This window comes from Anguilla rostrata, chromosome 12 (assembly GCF_018555375.3).
Source record: "Anguilla rostrata isolate EN2019 chromosome 12, ASM1855537v3, whole genome shotgun sequence".
In the NCBI taxonomy this organism is placed as follows: Eukaryota; Metazoa; Chordata; class Actinopteri; order Anguilliformes; family Anguillidae; genus Anguilla; species Anguilla rostrata.
In genome coordinates this window covers 40,295,533-40,318,579 of record NC_057944.1, presented here as the reverse complement: position 1 = coordinate 40,318,579, position 23,047 = coordinate 40,295,533, and the positions used below count along the sequence as shown (strand labels likewise).

At 46.8% G+C, this 23,047-nt stretch overlaps 1 protein-coding gene across 10 annotated transcripts in view; it reads right to left on the bottom strand.

The window, feature by feature from the left end:
* stx1a (syntaxin 1A (brain)) overlaps nucleotides 1-23,047 on the bottom strand; it is a 35,482-nt gene that overhangs the window by 3,300 nt on the left and 9,135 nt on the right. For 6 of the 10 annotated variants that reach the window (XM_064303123.1, XM_064303128.1, XM_064303129.1 and 3 more), the window contains exons 2-9: nucleotides 22,425-22,502; nucleotides 18,266-18,365; nucleotides 10,759-10,833; nucleotides 9,338-9,411; nucleotides 8,874-8,982; nucleotides 2,823-2,896; nucleotides 2,200-2,337; nucleotides 74-184 (exon numbers count right to left, since the gene is read on the bottom strand). In XM_064303123.1, the coding sequence (XP_064159193.1) occupies nucleotides 74-184; nucleotides 2,200-2,337; nucleotides 2,823-2,896; nucleotides 8,874-8,982; nucleotides 9,338-9,411; nucleotides 10,759-10,833; nucleotides 18,266-18,365; nucleotides 22,425-22,502 (759 nt within the window). Of the gene's footprint in view, nucleotides 1-73; nucleotides 185-395; nucleotides 507-1,214; nucleotides 1,268-2,199; nucleotides 2,338-2,822; nucleotides 2,897-8,873; nucleotides 8,983-9,337; nucleotides 9,412-10,758; nucleotides 10,834-18,265; nucleotides 18,366-22,424; nucleotides 22,503-23,047 lie in introns of all 10 variants that reach the window. The other 4 variants (XM_064303125.1, XM_064303130.1, XR_010324642.1 and 1 more) reach the window with 3 other exon arrangements.

Sequence of the window (23,047 nt, the reverse complement as noted above, 5' to 3'; positions counted from 1 at the left end):
AGGCCACGAGCACAGGGACACGCAGAGGCACACGGACCATGCAGAACGGCCACGCCCACCTGACCCCACTCACCCTCCGCGCTTTGCTCTGGTACTTTACCGCCTTCTTAGTGTCGGACACCGCCCGCTCCACGTAATCCACCGAGTGCTCCACATTGTACTCAATACGATCGATCATCTCCCCCTGCCACCCATCCACAGAGAGAGAGGGAGGGAAGGAGGGAGGGAGGGAGAGAGGGAGAGAGGGAGGGAGGGAAGGAGGGAGAGAGAGAGGGAGAGAGAGAGGGAGAGAGAGAGGGAGGGAGAGTGGGAGAGAGGGAGGGAGGGAGGGAGGGAGAGAGGGAGAGACAGGGGACATTTGAGTGTGCTCACAGACTGTCTGCTCGGTGACTTACCCGGCGGCTAACCCTCCGTACGCTAATGGCAGCCTTAGTCTCCTCTTTGGCCTTCTCCACATACTCCTCAGCGCTGCGCACATTCTTCTCGATGTTGTTCACCAGGTCCCCCTGCAGGTGCGGAGGGGAAACGAAGGGGCAGGTTGGACAGGTGGGCTCACCTGGAGGACGCTCTGGCAGTGCAGCCACTAGTAAAATGGTCAGAATAAATCTGTAGTTCTGGCAAAAATCTACAGATTTGATACAGACTCAGAACTACAAGCCCCAGAACTAAGGTATCGAGCCACATGAAACAGAGAATTCAACCACAGACCCACTTATCTGACCCCTCATATAGCAGCTAGTGTTGCTATGGGAATCCACACACACCTGGGCCAAACACTTTAATAACTCTTTAGACATCCTGCCAATCACACGCAGACCACTGACACGTTCTGGCACCAAAAGCATTTTAAATACAGACACACCCCAGGCCTGAACCACAACAGTCCGTTAGGATGCTCTCATCCTCCCACTATGCTGATGGTCATCCTCACAGATAGGGGGCGCTACTCACTCAGACTCCCTTCTGGGCGGAGTTCTTTCAGACATTACTAATCACATATGTGTGCATTTGTTATCACTGTTGAAAGTCATGTACAACGTTAATAGAAAGATTATACAAAGAGGTCAGGATAGTGTTCAAGGTTTAATAAGTACAGTATTTGTAATCTGTGGTCACGTTGTGGTCAGATAAGTATTTCTCTAGGAATTATATTTGTGTAAATATACCCAGACGTACAAGAGGCGTGCACACATGGGGAAATGTGAGTGAATTACCTTGGGCTGTTAGTGTGGGTCCTAGACTGGCTGCACTGTGCTGTGCTAAGAGCCTGTTAGAGTGAGGGCAAAAACAGGCGAAGGAGAAGAGGAACGAGGGAAAAGGAAGAGAGGAGAGAGAGAAGGGAAAGAGCAAGACAGAAAGAAAGAGCAAACAAGCACAGCGCAAGTACAGTGCAAACAAACTCAATAAAAGTATGTTAGTCCATCGATCGCTGAATCAAGCACATGCATGTTCATTGACTTTTACATTGAAAGCAGTTTTCCAAATGAAGGCATTTGAGCAATTTACATGCAATATTCATGGCAAGAAGAGCATCGATCCAAACACAGCCCACAGAGTAAATTAATACAACAAACATCCCTAGACCCCTGGTCTCCAGCACAAACAGACTAATTCGGTCTCTGGCTCTTTGCCTCTGATTCTATCTGTCTCTGACTCTATCTGTCTCTGAATCTCTGTCTCTGACTCTGTCTCTGATTCTATCTGACTCTCTGACTCTATCTGCCTCTGACTCTATCTGCCTCTGACTCTCTGCCTCTGATTCTATCTGTCTCTGACTCTCTGTCTCTATATGTCTCTGACTCTCTGTCTCTGACTCTCTGTCTCTGACTCTCTGCCTCTGATTCTATCTGTCTCTGACTCTCTGTCTCTATATGTCTCTGACTCTCTGTCTCTGACTCTCTGTCTCTGACTCTCTGTCTCTGACTCTCTGTCTCTGATTCTATCTGTCTCTGACTCTCTGTCTCTGACTCTGTCTCTGATTCTATCTGTCTCTGACTCTCTGTCTCTGACTCTATCTGTCTCTGACTCTCTGTCTCTGATTCTATCTGTCTCTGACTCTCTGTCTCTGATTCTATCTGTCTCTGAATCTCTGTCTCTGATTCTATCTGTCTCTGACTCTATCTGTCTCTGACTCTCTCTCGGGTTGGGTCGGGGGGGGGCGGGGCTCTCTCTCGGGTCGGGTCGGGGGGCGGGGCTCACCTGGCTCTCCACCAGCATGGCCATGTCCATGAACATGTCGTGCAGCTCGCGGATGCTGTTCTCCAGCTTGATGATCTCGGTGTGCCGCGTCTCGATCTCGTTCATGGCCTGCTCACTGATGTTGGAGTCCATGATGATCTGTGCAGAGTGACAAAAGGAAGGGGGGGGGGCTTGTCAGCTGTAATTTCATTGGCCGAGTGGGCTGATGTGCATTCAAGACCACAGCAGTTTATGCTTATGCCCATCGGTTGTGACTTAAAAATGTGTTGCAGCACTGTATGTATTTTTTTTTTTTTAGTTTAAAGAAAAAACTGAACTGGTCCCCATGTTCCCCTGTCACATTCATTCCCATTCTGGCACAACGACAGCACTGTATGCAACTAGTCTAGTTAGACTACAAGGCTAAACACCAGCTACAGTATTGCTAATGACATTATCAGAAATAAAAGCTAGAACAAGTTTACATCAACTGGCCCTATCTACCAACTTTAGACAACAAATATCAGGACCCCCATGTCCTTTACATAGGATACAATGAGAGAGAGAGAGATGGAGAGAGAGACAGGGAGAGAGAGAGAGAGAGAGAGAGAGAGACAGACAGAGAGGGCGAGAGAGAAACTCACCCCAGAGGTAAAGATAGCAGGGTTGTCACTTTCCAGCATGCTCTCCAACTCCTCATTGGTGGTGTTCCTGCCAGCTGAAAGGACACACACACGTACGTACACACGCACACACACAAATGCACGCACACACGCACATACAAACACACACATACAGTATTTCAGTAACTGATCACAGACCAAGCAACCCAGCAAATGCAATAGTCAGATCAGGTATAGATCAGGTATGCATGTGCATGTCCCCCTCCCACCAGCAGGAGGCAGCACCAGCGCAGAGAGCACAGAGTACGTTGGAGTAACACAAAGCCCATACCAGCGCTGTGCTCAGCTGCTCACTCAATGCAAAAACACTGTAATGAGCACCGCACCTTAATACACGTAATACACTCTGCTGTCAGTGACAAAAATTCCCTGTGGTTTTAATAACTGACACACAGACTAACAAACAGATGTACAGACAGACTAACAAACAGATGTACGGACGAACGATCGCAACAAGTGCTTCTCATCAGCATCTCGCCAGAACCATCCTTTTTTTTGTTTTTACTGTTTCATAGCCCAAGGGCTAAAGAAATGGGTTTCAAAGCCCCATGTGAGTTAACAGTAATGTTGCATTAGTAAATGGGGGAGGGGGATAAACAGATTCCTTGTTTTTCTGGAAAGTTCTGTTTGTTGGGGGTAGAAGGTTGTGCAGCGTGTTATGGAGGCTGTGTGCTGGCACAGGCCAAGCCCATTATCACTTCGCTGACATGACACTAATTAAACCCAAACCATTCTCCATCCATCTTCCCCACACCCCCCCCCCCCCAGTCCCCTCCATCACCGCAGCCCTCCCCATAACACCCCCACCCCTGTCCTTCTCCCTCCCAGCAGGTAGTGCATTTGTGCATAACCTATTTAATTTCTGTCAGTATAAGGTGACTGTGTGACGCAAACATAATTAATCTGAATTGAAAAACATCCACCCCAGGGTTGTGCAAGTACACGGCGTCTTGTGATTTAAATTTAAATTAAGCAGTTTAAAAAACAAAAAATATAATAACCCACCCCCCCCCCACCCCACCCCCAACCCCAAATTCATCAGAGGCTGACAGTTGAAAGTGGTACACAGCCAAAAGGGGTGAAATAAATATTTGACCTTGGACCTTTGACCTTCAACCCAGCTCTGATGAATCCAGGTTTCCCTGTAGTGGCCTGGCTGCCAGACTGTGATTTATTGGTCATGAAAAACAATCTGTCAAGGTCATTTAAAATGATGCCCGATATCTTTTCCACAAATTGAATTAAATGTTTCAAACGGCCAAACCTCCATTTGTATATATATGAACATCTGCCAATGAGGAGTTACAGGCCCAACATGCACAACGGAAGATCATAAAAGTGCAGCTCTATTGCATTTAATAAGTATATTCAATAAGCTTTGGATCGACGTGTTGAAGGTGTTTTCTTTTTTGAACAGCCACATTCAAATGAAATAAACACAGGACAAAAGAGGATTATAAATCAGCGCTTCGATTATCGAACGCTGCATAACAACACTAACAGTGAATTACTTCCAACGGTTGAATGAGGACTGAAAATGAAATTTCAAATGACTTCTGCGGCGAGATCTGATATGAGATACGGAGACGAGCACAAATCAAATATTTCCTTCACGCGTAGAAGCCATTTGAATTTTCTTCAAAGGCTGACTTGTTTGCATCGTATGAACTGCTTTGTATAAAAACTTCGGAAAGATTTCGGAAGACTGACGATGCTAATCTTTGAAAACTTATCTGAGGTATTTCACTTCGCAGTCCTCCCCTGACAGAGTGAAGTGCCTGTTGAACCCTCCCATCTAATTTGATGAATACGACCTCGAGTTAATTTGCTGTCCCCTTCCTCGACGGTGGCTTCTCCGACACGCATATGACACACATAAACACAATTTTAACTCATTTGTTTAATTTAATCTGACCGTTTAAACCCCCGCTTGATTTTATCCATCATTAAACCGCGTTTGAACTCTGTTGCGGAATCGTGGCAGAATCCTCCTCTGCAGCGACTCGACTCGTCCTATTATCCCCTCGCCCTACGCAATGTTTCAGAGATAATTACAACCTTTCCGGGTTCAGCGCTGCTCACGAGCCACACACTTTCTATTGCCCTAACACTCTTAAAAATGTGGAGAAGACATCGCCTCGTGTCACGCGCTCGTTTGCATTTGACCGCGGTCGTGACGCGATGCCCACACGCACTTGTGAGAACACGCTCACTCACACTTGTAAGCGCGTTGTTAGGAGACAGCGTCCCAGCTTAGTTCAGTACGCAGCTTTAATGTCTCGCAGTTCCCACAAAGCTCTTAAACCCCCCGGCAGCCGGAGGTCCGCGTGGGCTGAGCGCGCTCCCGCCTCTCTTTCGATACAGAGCTTTCAGAAAAAGATCGGACTTTTAAATAGACCACGCGAGCAGGGAATTAACTTGACAACAACTGAACGCGGAAGAATTATCACGTGCAGAACGCACACAGGCCCATTATATACATTAACATTTTCGTGAGCAACTGCGTTTCGCACTGCGATACAGCAACCGGAACTCCTTCGGACTGAAACCCTCTGGTGTTAAAAAAACAAACTGAAAAAAAGGTGGAACTTAAGGAACATGTGGTTAGTTTATAGAATATGTGGTATACAGTTATCTCTTGCTCCTTAGTGGTCGGGTCTGCAATGTGTTCCACTTGACTCTTTTTGTGATGCTCATTTCATGTGGACGTCATCATTGTCAGAAGGGGTGAAGTATTTCACATTATTACTTAACATTATTTGCTCCAGGTTCAGGTGTGCACAGAACCACAGTTTTCATCCCTGTAAGGGGACTCACACACTCTCTCACACACACCCTACATGCACACACACACACACAAACACACACATCACACACGCAGATGTACGCACACACTCTCACACACCCTACACACACTCACACACACACACACCCTACACACACACACACTCACCCTACAGACACACACAATCTCACACACACACTGCTCTTCTGAAGCAGGAGCTCTGGCTCGTTGCCATGGAGAGGCTTGTCCGGGGAAACTGATTGGTCCATTCTCATTTCCCCTCATTATCCCTCGTTTCAAAGCGCCGTTCTTCAGGAGACGGAAAAGGACAAATCTCTCCTCTCTCCACAGGAACGAAGAGGTCTAACATTTTCAACACAGACCTTTAAAAAATGTTAAATTTTTTTTTTTTTTTTTAAAGAAGTGGCAAACAGCTGTGCTGACTTTGTAACAGATGTGCTGTTTGTCCACTGAGTTACACACAGGCTACACACACTCGTATAATGCTATTTACAGTAGTTCAGGCGAGCCCAAGCAGTACGTAGCAATTAGAGCATTATTCAATTATATAGCAAAAATATGCAATATATATTATTTATATATTATTTATTATTAATTATAACATATTAATGAATATATAGATTTTTGCTCTCTCCTTTGGGTCCCAACATGAACAGTGACCTATGACCGGACCAATTTTTTTTTATTAATTTTTTTTATTTTTTATTTTTTTTTATTTTTATTTTTTTACAAGTGCCTACTTCATAACTGATTTAATGACAACCTGGGGGCGACTCAGGAGTCAGAGCACAACCGTACACTGGTGAAAAGGACCGGTATGTATCGCGCGCGGGGCTAAGCGGTCTGACAAACACCCCCACCCCACCCCACCCTACCCCCCATCGCTCGTTAGACATGCAAATGTATGTGAACGCACGTGCCTATGAGATGGGGGGGGGGGGGTCATCTTCATCAAAGGCAGCTAAAGCCTTATTGCTCGCGTCCTCCGTCACCATGAATTATGCAGGAGATCAGACGGAGCGTGCGCCTACACCAGAGATGTACACATAATCTATGGAAATGTATTCAGTTGCATTCAGGCGTGCGTGCGTGCGCGCACCCCACATAGCGAATTCCCATTATTTTCAGCGTTTCAAAAAAAAATAAAAAATAAAATCAATACGTCGCAGAACAGCAGCTCATAAAAGTCAGCGATCCACGGAGCCCCCCAGTCCAGCGCCGCCCTTTCAGCGCCGCTCTTTCAGCGCCGCTCTGGGGCGAGGTTAATTCCTCTGGAGGAGGTCGGCAGGGCGGCAGCGTCTAATCTCGGCTGGGCTCAGAAACTTTTTAATAAAGAGTCAGCGCGCCGCCCCAGACAGCGCACATCGCGCTTCCCCTTATCTGCGCGCTTGTTTTGACAGGCATCGGAACGAGCTTCGGGAGGAACCGCCGCTCGTTTCGTAACGACGCCATCATTTTCTCAAAAATAATTACAAGGTGTGGTCCGCCCTGAACCAAGCGCCGGGAGACGCAACACTGTGATCGCTCAGTACAACGTTTCACTTATCAGTCCTGGGCCAAGCCAGATTCACAGCAAGAATGCGCAGTTAGCTTGTGGCTTAATTAAATGAAACTGATTTGTTGAATTGGCCGTGTGTGATTTAACGCAGTCCTGTTCACTGTCTAACTAATAACCAGGATTCCTCTGTGATAGCTTGGCTCCAGGTGCCCATAAAATTAAGGAAAATATTATATATGCATTTTAATAAAGGCTGCAGTTTGACGGCATCTCTGCAGCCCTGGAGGAGCATCACTGTGACATGGGGAGAGCACAGAGGGTCCAGCAGAGAGAGGTAGCGCAGGTGTCCCCTGCCCCGGCATCACCTGACATCACAACACCGCCCTCTTCTGGTCTCTACCAGGAGGCCACAGACACACACCTCACACCTCACCCCTGAGTGCCTTTCCATGGCTCCACCTGACCCCTGAATGTGTTTCCATGGCTCCACCTGACCCCTGAATGCGTTTCCATGGCTCCACCTGACCCCTGAATGCGTTTCCATGGCTCCACCTGACCCCTGAATGTGTTTCCATGGCTCCACCTGACCCCTGAATGCGTTTCTATGGCTCCACCTGACCCCTGAATGTGTTTCCATGGCTCCACCTGACCCCTGAATGCGTTTCCATGGCTCCACCTCACCCCTGAATGCGTTTCCATGGCTCCACCTGACCCCTGAATGTGTTTCCATGGCTCCACCTGACCCCTGAATGCATTTCCATGGCTCCCCACACCCTGGGAGAGGTGTTATGCACAGCCCTGTTTGGCCTGACCGTCTGAGAGAGGGGCCTGAACTGAGTGGAGTGAGGGACTGCAGGGAGGTGGTAAATAAACTCCACTTCCTGTCAGTGGAGCTCCACTTCCTGTCAGGACCACCGTGCTGTGGACACTGACTGAAGTAGCAAAACATCCTGCAGTCTTTATTCTCGTTTTTGTACCTATTTATTATTTAAAGCACATTTTATTTTTAAATTTTAATTCCTCCAGAATCAAAGAACCAGATTTGCACTGCAGGTGTCAGCATTCAAACAGATGTCTGAGCATTTTATTAAATATATTAATATTAATATCACCTCACAGCGTGTGGCCCTCTAGTCGCTACCACCCCCCCCCCCCCCCGATCAGCCGTTAACAGCGTGGGCTCCTGTGGTGATGTCAGAGCCTCACTACGACCTTGTCTGAAGGACAGAGCGACCGGGCGTGAAACACTGAGGGGCGGAGTCCTGCCAGAGAACCACACCAGCGTCAGATAATCATTTAAAATAATTTAACCCTTTAGATACCAGCAGCAATCCTTCAGTTTCCTGATTTTAACCAACCTTCTAAACAAAAATTATTCTTTCATATGGCCGTATGGTTATATACAGACACTGCACCAGCAGAACCTCCACACACTGCACCAGCAGAACCTCCACACACTGCACCAGCAGAACCTCCACACACCTTTCCAAACCGTTGCTGCAGTGTTGAATTGCTTCCATCCCCAAGCATCAGGTAGGATCCAAAGTTTAGAGATTTATCAACACGTTCATGAAGAGAACTAATAGTGAAATAAACTACAAATCCCAGTGACCCAGAAAAAACACAACACAGACTACAAACCCACGAAACCTCATAAAACAACAGAAACTACAAACCCCATTGACCTATAGCAGGGGGCAGTACTCACTGATCTCAAGCTGGCGCTGGATCCTCCCCTTACACCGCTCCCTGTAGTCTGATTGGGTGGCGTTGTATTCTGACATCACTTCCACAAATTTACGAGACAAAGTGGAATGCTGTGAGAGCGAGAGATAGAGACAAAGAGTGAGAGAGCGAGCGAGCATGAGAGAGAGAGAGAGAGAGAGAGAGAGAGAGAGTGAGTGAACTGTTTATTCTGTGACAGTTTCTTCATGTCATTATTAATACTACACTAATGCAGGAATCCAAACATAATTCTCGCTTTGTCATAATGCTAATTAAAATTAGGTACTGAGAGCCACCTCTGACAATTTACATCAAATGAACAAACAGGAAACTCCAGATTTTCACCACTCACTGAGCTGGTAGAACACAAAAGATGCCCCCCTGTGCTGGAGGGGTAACATGTTAGCCTCCCAGGTAGAGCCCCCAACCCCCCCCCCCCCCCCTCACCTGTGTTTTGCGTATTCTCAGGTCGGCTGATGACCTGTTCTGGCCCTCCTCTTGCTCAATGCTGTGCTGTATGCCTGCAAGGGGAGAAAAACACTGTGAGGCAGTGTGTGCATGTGTGTGTGTGTGTGTGTGTGTGCGAGTGTGTGTGTGTGTGTGCCTGTGTGTGTGTGACAGATGTGTGTGTGTGTGAGAGTGTGTGTGTGTGTGTGTGTGTGTGTGTGTGTGAGAGTATGTGTGTGTGTGAGCGTGTGAGCGTGTGCGTGTGTATGTGATGTGTGTGTCTGTGTGTGTGTGTGTGTGTGTGTGTGTGCTGAGTTTCAGGGACTTTCCTGCATTCTGGTTAATACATTACAACAAAAATACAATTTAAGAATAGAAGGAAAGAGAGAGAGAGGGAGAGATAAAGATAGAGGGAGAGATGGAGGGAAAGAGAGAGAGAAAGAGAGAGAAGTAGAGATAGAGGGAAAGAGAGAGGGAGAGATAGAGGAAAAGAGAGAGAGATAGATGGAAAGAGAGAGGGAGAGATAGATGGAAAGAGAGAGAGGGAGAGATAGAGGGAAAGAGAGAGGGAGAGAAACAGAGGGAAAGAGAGAGATAGATGGAAAGAGAGAGGGAGAGAGATAGAGGGAAAGAGAGAGGGAGAGATAGAGGGAAAGAGAGAGGGAGAGAGACAGAGGGAAAGAGAGAGGGAGAGATAGAGGGAAAGAGAGAGAGGGAGAGATAGAGGGAAAGAGAGAGAGGGAGAGAGAGCGCTTGCTGTAAGGCCTGGAAGCAGCACTTAAGGGGGAGTGGAGGTGCAGAAGGAGCTCGGCTGTCTCTTCGCTGAGACGTCCTGCACACACAACATACTCCCACGATGCACTGCAGCCAGCGCAAGCTGTCTCACAACATAATCATCTGATGTCCAGAGAGTGTAAAAGAGCTGCGTGACATGCATCAGGCAGGGCAGTGAGTCGTGTTCGAAGCCGTGTACACATTCTTGTCTAAATCAGTCTGTTCTCATACATCTGCAAGGGTCCCTCTGGAATTATTACTCCCTGTACCACACATGTCCAAAACATCAGGGTTCCACGCCCAAACTGACAGGATTCCATGCTCAAACTGACAGGGTTCCACGCCCAAACTGACAGGGTTCCACGCCCAAACTGACAGGGTTCCATGCCCAAACTGACAGGGTTCCACGTCCAAACTGACAGGGTTCCATGCCCAAACTGACAGGGTTCCATGCCCAAACTGACAGGGTTCCACATCCAAACTATTACAAGATGATACGCAGGAAAGGACACCCTAAAGCCAAGGACTCTTTCCAATGTCTGCTCATGTGCAGACTGAGTCACCCACAGGCGACGTGACAGAGTTGATGTACGGCTGGCAGAACAGTAGCAGAAACAGAACGGAAAGGGAACAGATACTGAACTCACTCTTTAATTTGGAGCGCACTTTATTAGCCAGCTTCTTAATATCGGTCATCAGCTCCTCCAGTTCCGCCTTCGTCTCTGAGGAGCAGAAAAACCACAGAGTGAGTCACCGTTCAGCGCAGTGACTGCACTGTGTGGAAAACGCACAAACACACAAACACAAAACATTGAGATTCCAGCTCCTTCAGTTATACCGGACGTGATTTAAACACACAATATGAACTCCGTATATCTTTAAATATCAATAGGGAATCTTAAAGAGATGTCATTTACTGAAAAGGACAACGTGTGGAGGCTGACTGTGGTTGCATTAATTGTAAATCCAGAGTAAATAAGCCAACTCTTACATATGGTCCCTATTTGATGTTAATGTACTCTGTTAGAGCTGAATTAACATTTTACAGTGAAGGCCAGGACCAAACATATACTGAACATATACAGTATACAATATTTTATCAGATGCAGGTAAAATTCGAAAAACCCTCTTGCAGATTCCTGAGAATTTTCAGACGAATCGCTTGTCCAACCGGAATGTGAAAGAAGGAGAATTTTGAAAACGTTTCAGCTGACACCTAAAATTTGTGGAAATACCACAGAACAAGACTTGTGTGAGCTCAGGTAGTTTGCTCTGCATAAGAGCTCCAGTCAGGCCTAAAGTAATGAAGCTGAAGTGATGGTATGTGCACAGGTAATCACAGGAAGGTGAAGGTAATGTTCCACACACACGGCTCCTAAGAGAATTTCAGACCATCCCCACTGGTGCACATTTCTACTCAATGCCAGAAACTATTCAAATGTAAATGGACCTGTTTTTGAAGCACACATTCTCTCTCATTTATAATTACGTTTGAATGAGTCTCTCACTTATTCATAATTATGTTTGAATGAGCCTCTCAGTTATTCATAATCATGTCTGAATGAGTCTCTCACTTATTCATAATCATGTTTGAATGCGTTTCTCTCTCTCTCTCTCATTAATAATTACGTTTGGATGAGTCTCTCTCTCGATCTCTCTTCCTCTCATTCATAATTATGTTTGTTTGGATTCCAGTCTTCGCCTGGATAAACACCAATAACCCTGAACGTCTCAGTCCCGCCAGTGCGGTACAGTGAACAGCAGACTGAAGTTCTGAAGGCCATTTTATTCTGCACTGATAACTGATATTCAGCATGCAGGACCTGGAGATGGGGACTGCACTGATAACTGATATTGAGCATGCAGGACCTGGAGACGGGGACTGCACTGATAACTGATACTCAGCATGCAGGACCTGGAGACGGGGATGGCACTGATAACTGATATTGAGCATGCAGGACCTGGAGACGGGGACTGCACTGATAACTGATACTCAGCAAGCAGGACCTGGAGACGGGGACTGCACTGATAACTGATATTCAGCATGCAGGACCTGGAGACGGGGACTGCACGCCTCTCATGAATAGCCATGTCTAGTAATAACAGTAAATAATATAATAATGTTAATTTTGTTATCCAGTAATCGCCCAAAGTTGAGTAATCACTCAAAAGCAAACTCCATGTCTACTCATTACCACAGCCGATGCAGTTACCAAGTCATCATTAAGGAATATAAAGGGTATCACAACACTGAAGGTACTGAAGAATTACCTGTGTGATAAACAAACAAGAGCATAAATATTTATAAGCTTACACTGCTTATTTTCTGCATTCAGTAATTAAACACTATTACTTTTCATTTTGGGAGGCGAGTAATGATCTTCTCATTTAGTGCTAATTGGTTAATAATGCCCCCGTCTCTTCCTGGTTTGAGGTAACCCATCGCTTTTTGAGGCATTGCTTGACTGCTGTGGCATGCGGCTGCAGCGGCTGCACGGGGGTGTTTTACAGTCTCTGTAGCATGCGGCTGCAGCGGCTGCACAGGGGGGTGTTTTACAGGCATGCGGCTGCACGGGGGGTGTTTTACAGGCATGCGGCTGCACGGGGGTGTTTTACAGTCTCTGTGGCATGCAGCTGCACGGGGGTGTTTTACAGGCATGCGGCTGCACGGGGTGTTTTACAGGCATGCGGCTGCACGGGGGGTGTTTTACAGTCTCTGTGGCATGCGGCTGCACGGGGGGTGTTTACAGTCTCTGTGGCATGCGGCTGCACGGGGGGGTGTTTTACAGGCATGCGGCTGCACGGGGGGGTGTTTTACAGTCCCTGTGGCATGCGGCTGCAAGGGGGGTGTTTTACAGTCCCTGTGGCATGCGGCTGCAAGGGGGGTGTTTTACAGGCATGCGGCTGCACGGGGGGTTTTTTTACAGGCATGCGGCTGCACGGGAGGGTGTTTTACAGGCATGCGGCTGCACGGGGGGGTGTTTTACAGTCTCTGTGGCATGCGGCTGCACGGGGGGGTGTTTTACAGTCTCTGTGGCATGCGGCTGCACGGGGGGGAGTTTTACAGTCTCTGTGCAAAGCGGCCAAGTAAACAAAGATTAATTACCGCGCAGGAAACAAAAACAAATAAATCAATATATGGGGGATGTATATGTGTGTGTGTGAAAGTGTGTGTGTGTGTGTGTGAGAAAGTGTGTGTTTGTGTGTATGTGTCTATATGTATTGTATATGTGTGTGTGAAAATGTGTGTGTGTAGAGAGTGGCTTGTGTTATTCTCTGATTTATATGTCAACAGTATCCTGAGTCCTGAGAAGTGTGTCTAAATCCCCTATACATTCCTGCCCCTCCCTGCCCTGCCCTGCCCTGCCCCGCCCCTCCCTGCCCTGCCGTGATGTGCTTTGCTAATAAACCAACAGTGAGGAAACGGGGTGATGCAATGGAACCTGCAACCCCACAGGATCAGCTTTACACTTTGTGTGTTCTCAGAACATCGCCCTGCCACCCTCTCTGACCTGAATCCTGCGTTTCTAAACTAATACCCCCGGCCTTGAGCTGACCCGGCCCCAGATGTCTAAAAAAACCACATAAAGCCGCCATCTTTCCTCCCACACCACGGCTCGGGCAGACCTGCCCCAGCTCTGCTAATCCAAACAAGGAAACAACCAGCAATCTGCCCTCTTAATGTCAAGGCTGAATCACATTTTCATAAGTTAACAAGCTCAACAAACTCAGAAATGATGTGGTCAGATGGGTCAAAACGTGATTTAGCGGTAAAACCGCTTGGCATTGAAGAGGCACCGGCGTAGCTTCAGCACATAGGATAATATGAAGTGCTCTAATAAACAGAACACACACTAAATGTGTAAAACAAAAAAAACTGTATTTAAGTAAACCTAAGAATCCAATAATAAATGTATAAATAATCAAACATCGCGTTCGGCCTCTAAGGTCCTTTCTGTGCTAATAGCCTTCTGCAGCCGTGCTCATTAGCTTCAGGAAAGCAAATTAATAACACCCATTAATTATTCCTTATTTCTGCTGGGTTTTCTGGCTCTCTGTGAATAATGTTATTATGTGTTACTTTTTTCATTTTTTCATTTTGTTAATTAACAGAAAAAATGATCCTAGTAATCAATCAATAACTGGATGGCTGAATATTTGAACATTTAAATACCGTATTTCCTCTAATCATCAAAAAGCGCTGAAATATACCAGATACCAGACCCTGACACAGCCTGATACCAGACCCTGACACAGTCTGATACCAGACCATGACACAGTCCATTCATTGTATTTTCAAAAATACACTTCAGTTAATGAATACAGCAAACATTTCAGTGTTTGTCATTGAAGTTTGTATTTTAACTCTTTGTGAGGCTCTCTCCATCGATCGACTGCACTCTGTGTTTGCACATTGATCTGCTGAAGTCCAGGTATGTGATGTTTTGGGAGCACTGAACTCAACAAAGGGGCACGCTACCAAAAAATGACAAATACAGTCTGCTGGTCACGTGCACGCACGCTGTGATGTCATGCCTGCTGGTCATGTGTACGCACGCTGTGACGTCATGCCTGCTGGTCATGTGCACGCACGCTGTGATGTCATGCCTGCTGGTCATGTGCACGCACGCTGTGATGTCATGCCTGCTGGTCATGTGCACGCACGCTGTGATGTCATGCCTGCTGGTCATGTGCACGCACGCTGTGATGTCATGCCTGCTGGTCACGTGCACGCACGCTGTGATGTCATGCCTGCTGGTCACGTGCACGCACGCTGTGATGTCATGCCTGCTGGTCATGTGCACGCACGCTGTGATGTCATGCCTGCTGGTCATGTGCACGCACGCTGTGATGTCATGCCTGCTGGTCATGTGCACGCACGCTGTGATGTCATGCCTGCTGGTCATGTGCACGCACGCTGTGATGTCATGCCTGCTGGTCACGTGCACGCACGCTGTGATGTCATGCCTGCTGGTCACGTGTACGCACGCTGTGATGTCATGCCTGCTGGTCACGTGCACGCACGCTGTGATGTCATGCCTGCTGGTCATGTGCACGCACGGTGTGATGTCATGTCTGCTGGTCATGTGCACGCACGGTGTGATGTCATGCCTGCTGGTCACGTGTACGCACGCTGTGATGTCATGCCTGCTGGTCACGTGCACGCACGCTGTGATGTCATGCCTGCTGGTCATGTGCACGCACGCTGTGATGTCATGCCTGCTGGTCATGTGCACGCACGCTGTGATGTCATGTCTGCTGGTCATGTGCACGCACGGTGTGATGTCATGTCTGCTGGTCACGTGCACGCAAAGTGTGATGTCATGTCTGCTGGTCATGTGCACGCACGCTGTGATGTCATGTCTGCTGGTCACGTGCACGCATGCTGTGATGTCATGTCTGCTGGTCATGTGCACGCACACTGTGATGTAGGAGGTGATGGGGACATAGCCTGGGCTGATAAGATTGTTGAATAGGGGCCTTGTCTTCAGGCCATTCAGATTCTGAGCTAACATCCCTGTGTGAATGCCACACAAGCAAAGGCAAAAAAAAAAAAGCCCATTCAGATTTAACTACTTGCTCCCAATGAGCTAAATTAATTTCCATAGCAATGTGGCTTCTGCCAGTTTACAAGAAACAATGCACATTACCAATCAAAAGGCCGAATGGCTTTTTAAACAATGCATTACGTTGGAGCTCTTTAGGGCTTTTAATACAGGACTGAACGGTGCATTGCAGCCACTCAAGCACAGTATGCAGAATGCTACTGCGTCTGCGGTGGGGCGAAGCGAGGCTCTCTCGAGCTTCACACGCACTGGCTGAGAGAAAACCCCACTAAACAAAGATAAATAAAATGATATATCAGGAGGGAGAGAGAGGGAGGGAGGGAGAGAGGGAGTGAGCGAGAGAGAGGGAGGGAGGGAGGGAGGGAGCGAGCGAGCGAGCGAGAGAGGGAGGGAGGAGATGGGGTAGAGGAGAAGGAGTGACTGAGGGATGAAGGGAGCAAGAGAGGGGTATATAGGGTATCAGGGAGGATGGGGGGATGGATAGGGTGGTTAAAAAGCACAGTAATTGAAAAAGTGCAGCAAATATTTGCATCGCACGGCGACGACACAGAGAGAGGCGAACACTTTGCCAACCCAACTCTCACCTCCCTCTCTTAAAGCTCGCCCACCCCCCGCCCACCCCAACCCTCCCAGGCTGTCCCATCATGCCCTGCAGCTGACAGGGGGGCAGAATGGTCCTGCTCTCTATCAGCCTGGCTCTCGATCTCTCACACAACAGCTGAGATTTATGACAGGTCTGTAATAAAGCCAGGTGCCTGGGGAGTGGGAGTGGAACGGGGGGGGGGGGTGCCATCAACAGCACAGGGACAGGAAAGGTAATCTCTTCAGTAGAGAGGGTTTGCACCAGGAAAAACAGCAGAGCAAAGGGGTAGAAAATTTTGCATTACCATATCAGAACCACCAGGCTGCAGTTATAGCCCTGCACGATTGGGCTCGATCCCTTTTCGATTCACTTAGTCCAGGAAATTAATGTACATTTGATTCCCAAAAAAAACACCCTGTATAATTTTCCACTGAAGATTTTTTTCGAAGAATCAATTGAATTTTTGTTTAATTTCCTGAGCTGAAGGAATTGATATGGAATTGACCCCTGAACTCTGACTGGGTAACCGCAAGATCTTTCCAGAGAGGAATCAGATCCCTAAACCAGGAAGAGTCGCCCCCCCCCCATTCAAACCCACCCCCCCCCCATTCAAACCCACCCCCCCCATTTCTGAGTCTAGTCCATTTACATCCCGATAGCTGCACAAACACACACACCTGGGGGTGGATGAAACACTCATTGTAAAAACACACCAATTAATGTGCGCCAATATTACCCAGAATGCACTGCGATAAACATATCAGGGAACGGGGCGGGGTGGGGGGGGGGGGGATGGGGCATTATGGACATGATTCTAGGCACGTACAGGGCATTGGTTTGGTTTAGATGTTAATGTGTGGGTGTGTGTGGGTGTGTGTTGTGATATTATTACAGTCAGAGTAAAATTGCTTACACAAAATACTTCAGTATCATGAAAGCAAAAATCTACATTTCTAAGGCATTAACTATTATTTAACACATATGAACAGTATGAAGTCTCTTATGGGTTTTGTGTAAGTCACTTCAGCTAAAAACCATTGTGAATGGTTTCAGCAACTCACACACAAACACATACACACACGCACGCACACACACTCACGCAAACACACACACATTAAAGACATTGCAAACACAATGCATGCATTACACGGTGAGAGAAATTAAAATTGAAGCCACATGTACGCATATACGTGCAGGTTTGCATACATAATACACATACATGTGCACACACAATAATATGCATGCCATGCACACAATCAGGCACGTTTGTACAAACACACAACGCACACACACGTAATGCACAACCGCACAATACTCAGATATACAGACTTATAGTCATAACAGCCCTAAATGTGAAATACTATTTCCAGATGGAATTAATTCTGTGTACATATCCATGACTAAGACCTGATTAAAATAATTGAATTCTGTCAGTAAATGAATAATTAGCCTGACAAAGTCATGCTAATAGTCCAGTTCACTGGATTAATCCTGAGATGGACAAGAATATCAGACCCAGTTAATGAAAAGTGTAGTGTCCCCACCCCTTTCCAAAATTAAGTGCCTGAGGAAAAAATTTAAATCCTTAAATAAGCAATAAGAAGAGAATGAGAAAAGCTTCAGGTGTTAAAGCTGGAGGGAGCGGGGAGGGGGGGTAATTTCTCTATCCTGGTCGAGACGGTCTCTGAATCGATTAGGAAAGCGACTTAATTTATTTTAAAAACGCACGAACACCTGCATAAGGTATGCCTAAACAGGTGCACTCTCTCACCGACCACACAGTCTGAACTAAAAGCACCGTCTGATATTTTTAACAGAGAACCATGCCTCAATTTCAGCATCACATTTTCCACCTGAGAAATTCCACCTGAGGAAAATCATTTTGTACCATTCTAGAAAAATGACTACTTCTGACATCCGCTCCCCGTTACCATGGAAACCATTTGTCCCGCCCCCTCCCCTGCCCTCCTCCCCAGCGGAACAGCGGTACGGGCGGCGGCGTACTTTCGTCTGGGTTGGGCGCGGCCAGGATGGCGCTGTGATTCCGCTTCACCTCCTCCACCTTCTCAGCAAGGGCGTCGATGTACCCCCGCATCTCCTCCACCTGCCAGCAGAACAGAGCAGGGGATCATGGGTAACTCGCCACCACACAGGCAGGAAACAGAGCAGGGGATCATGGGAAACTCGCCACAGCACAGGCAGGAAACAGAGCAGGGGATCACGGGTAACTGGAACAGAGCAGGGGATCATGGGTAACTCGCCACCGCACAGGCAGGAAAGACAGAACATGACGCATGATGAAAATATACTGAAATAAAATATATTATCAACAGTTCACAACATATGGGCATATGGTAATTATTCTTGTGTCTTTCAGATACTGCAATATATTTTGGAGTCCTGAACTGAAATTGATTCATCACTGTAGTCGAAATACAATTCCACATATCTACAGTGTGTGACACACACAAGCTGTAGGCTTAGATGCTATTGCACACACACACACTTTAACAAAGGACTGATGGACTCTTAGTGCTTTTACAGCTCATTGCAACTTCATTATGATGAGTGATGACATTTACTGTATGTTATATGTATTTATGTCTTTTATTTATTTATTTATTTATGATGTGTATTGGTTGTGTCGACTACTGTTTGCAAACCAAATTGCCCCTCGGGGACAATAAAGACTATCCAATCCAATCCAATCCAAAAGCACATTCAATTTCGAGAATACTTTCCTCAGTTCTCTCCTCACTTTAACGCCCAGCCGATGGTCCTGCGTATATATTTTTTAATATCCACAGGTTGAGTCTGGCATCAGACAGGCATGCATGTCTTTCAAACGTCTGATCTAACAGGGTTCGGTTTGAGGAAAGGTGCAGCAGCCCGTTTACCTTAAGAGAACATCAAACAGCCTTTCCCTCAGACCTGGGAGATGCCTCCTTACTCACAGTGTCAGTTAATTACCTCAGAGCTGGAGAGCCATTGGGGAGAGAGCCTATAGCTTTATCTTTTACCACGGCATGCATCCCGCTACAGATCACTGTATTCATCATCATTCAGTCATTTTGTTATGTTCTATCATCCGTTCATCTGTATTTTTTTGCATTTTGTTTCACTTCATATTTATTCCATATTCTTCGTCTCTCACATTTTATGTTCCATGTTTTCTTCATCTTTAATCATTCCCTCGCTTTCATCGTTCCGTTAGATAAACTGCTCAGTTTGCTTTGCTCTTTCCTTTGGTAAAAAAGACATCAAAGTAATAAAGTACCCGCATTGGCAACTGGCTGCAAGACTGGAGAGAGCAAACGGATCTGTTTGGAACACACAGAAAACTAAATAAATAAAGTTGGGGCATGATTTCTGGCTGCCACACTTATGCTGCTGGAAGACGAGCTAAATGGCTTTTTGCACCAGTGGCCAGTCCCACCCAAGTTCTTTCAGTTAAAAAAAAATGTCTGGTACGATTAATTAAAACCTGAGGCCTCCAGTGAGGTTTCAGCTGCCTGAAATCGGCCCAGGTGATGCGCCTGAAATCGGCCCAGGTGAGCTGCTTCGTCTGGTCAGCCGAGGGCATCGTTTCCCAGGTGACAGGTTACACCTACAGGCATTTTAGCTGGAGATTTTCCAGAAGCAATTCAGGTGGAGCACCTTGCACAAGGGCACAGCAGCAGTGTCCTGTCTGGGGATTGCATCGGCAGCCTTTAGGTTACCAGCCTAATTCCCTACCCATTACCAACCCTAACCCATCGCCAACTAGTACCCAACTGCTACCCCACACCCCCGCTCGAAGGGCACGCCCCTCCTTCAGGTCAGTCGATCATGACTCTTCCATTCTCGCGTCTTAAATCACACACCATCACCCTAATCACCTGTCCAATGAATCTGCACTCTTTAAATCACACATCATCACCCTAATCACCTGTCCAATGAATCTGCACTCTTTAAATCACACATCAATGTCCACCCCTAATCACCTGTCAATGAATCTGCACTCTTTAAATCACACATCATCACCCTAATCACCTGTCGAATGAATCTGCACTCTTTAAATCACACATCATCACCCTAATCACCTGTCGAATGAATCTGCACTCTTTAAATCACACATCATCACCCTAATCACCTGTCGAATGAATCTGCACTCTTTAAATCACACATCATCACCCTAATCACCTGTCCAATGAATCTGCACTCTTTAAATCACACACCATCACCCTAATCACCTGTCCAATGAATCTGCACTCTTTAAATCACACATCATCACCCTAATCACCTGTCCAATGAATCTGCACTCTTTAAATCACACACCATCACCCTAATCACCTGTCCAATGAATCTGCACTCTTTAATTAGCCCACAGTAGGCCTTCCCCAGTACGGGAGTCGCTGCTTCACTGGTTTTTTTGAGGGCCGAGATGCGGAGCAGATTAGAGTTCTCCTGAAACGTGTGAAAGTCTGCGATTCAACAGAGTCAAGACTCAAGGTGGACCAGAGTGTGTTATCAGAGAGAGTATTATCTAAGCAGGAAGACTCTTTGTGATCCAAACTCTCTTTTTCAAGAGAGACCTGGTCAAGGTACATGAGTGACAGTTCTCAAGCTGACTATCGATATTCCCAGATCAGCATTTCCAGATCAGCATTCTCAGACCAACAATCCCAGATCAGCATTCTCAGACCAACAATCCCAGATCAGCTAGTGTAGAGGCAACATCACTGAAACCTCAAATATAAGTTAGTAACAATGCCAACCTGGAATCATAAAACAAAATATAAAGCTAAGTGTGTCATGACTCACACATCTTTTTAGTTCCTAAAAACATCTTTAAAAAATCAGACACTGAAAAGCTTCCACCAGCACGAGGAGCGTTTGGATCATGGGAAGACCTGGAGCTTCTCCAGAAAGGCCGGTCCGCTCCACGTACCCCAGGCGGAGACCAGTCAGCATTTTCTCGTCACCACCCGAGCCCGAGAGAAAGAGCGTTACACGTTAAAAGTGAGGAGCTGCGGTCGGACATTCTGGACGCCAGCCTACGGTACGACTCCAAATCCCCTCCGATTCATTCAACCCTTAATGCATTGGCTCTTTCCTGCAGAGTGGATTTCTTTTTGTTCTAGTGCGTCCAGCCCAGGGGCTTCAATGGAACAGAGAAAGGGCCATTGTGTCAGAGCAAAGGGAAAAGGCCATGCTGATGAGGCTCATGGTTAAATGCACAGTGTAATGCGGTCAGCCTAAATGGACAGGGCTAACGCACACAGGTAATAACGTCCTTCAGCAAACAGCCGGGCACACAGAGCCAAACACAGAGCTCAGCGCTCCACCGCATCAGGCCAGCATCAGGACAGCCTGGGGGAAAACACACATTCTCCAGCGCTTTGATCACTCAGAGGGAAAAAAGGATCATTTTTTTGATGCATTATTCAGACGCAGCGGGAATGGTGGCTGTATCCAGACCAGCGTCAGCACCCCTCCCACAGAGACTGAACAATGAGGCACGGCTGGGCCAGCTGTAAAAACTCTGCTCACAATCACACACACTGCAGCTCACAAACACGCACACTGCAGCTCACAAACACACACATTGCAGCTCATAAACACACACACTGCAGCTCACAAACACACACACTGCAGCTCACAAACACACACACTGCAGCTCACAGACACACACACTGCAGCTCACAAACACACACACTGCAGCTCATAAACACGCACACTGCAGCTCACAGACACACACACTGCAGCTCATCCATTCTCTTTACTAATAGTGAGTGCAGCGGGAAAGATGTGGCCTGTGTGCAGGTTTTAAAAAGGGCTCCGAGAAGAGGTGGCTGAATAACTCTGGCCCTCATCCACACACGCGTGTGCAGCCCTCAGACATATACACATGCACAGACATATTTACACACACGTGTAAGTGTACACACGCACACTTACACACACATGTACATTTTAATGTTCATACTTCTACGAAAGCCTGTATGAAGCAGTGCAGAGTTAAAGTGTGGAAACCATCGGAGAAACGGAACCAGAGGAGAAATGAACCCAGAGGAGAAACGGACCCAGAGGAGAAACGGACCCAGAGGAGAAACGGACCCATCGGAGAAACGGAACCAGAGGAGAAACGGACCCAGAGGCCCGATGAGGTGAAAGAGCTCACCTGCTCAAAGAACTCATCCATGAAGCGGTCTTTGTCCATGCTGACTGCCACCTCTTCATCTTCATCACTGTCCTTGCCCTGGAAACACACACACATACATATGCGCACACATGCACAAAGACACACACGTGCACCCACAGACACACACACACACACACACAAAAAAGATCCAGTCAGGGCCGCAACACAGATCACACACATTCAGCACAGTACAGGTTACAAAGGACACTAAACTCTTCTGAAAGAAATCCCAGCTGTCAGAATATATTCTGAAAAACACTCAAAAAGCTTTACAGAACGGACACTAGGACTGAGCACACTGAACATTAACAGCCTATTTACACTAACGCACTACAGCTGACTCACACACTGATAAAAATAATAAAAACCTGATTGCCATTTGGACTGATGTTGATCATTTTTAGGAGCAAATGGGTCTGCTGATTGCCAAGCTCCTGTTTAATCTGAACCCTGGGAAAATGAACTCAAGTTAAAAGGGGAAAATTGTCTGAACAACTGAGCACTTGCAAATAACACTTCTCATGTGTGTGATTTCTGTCTGTCTGTGCAAAAACGTCTTAAACATTTAGAAATTGGTTATTACTGATCGGTTTTGACCAAAT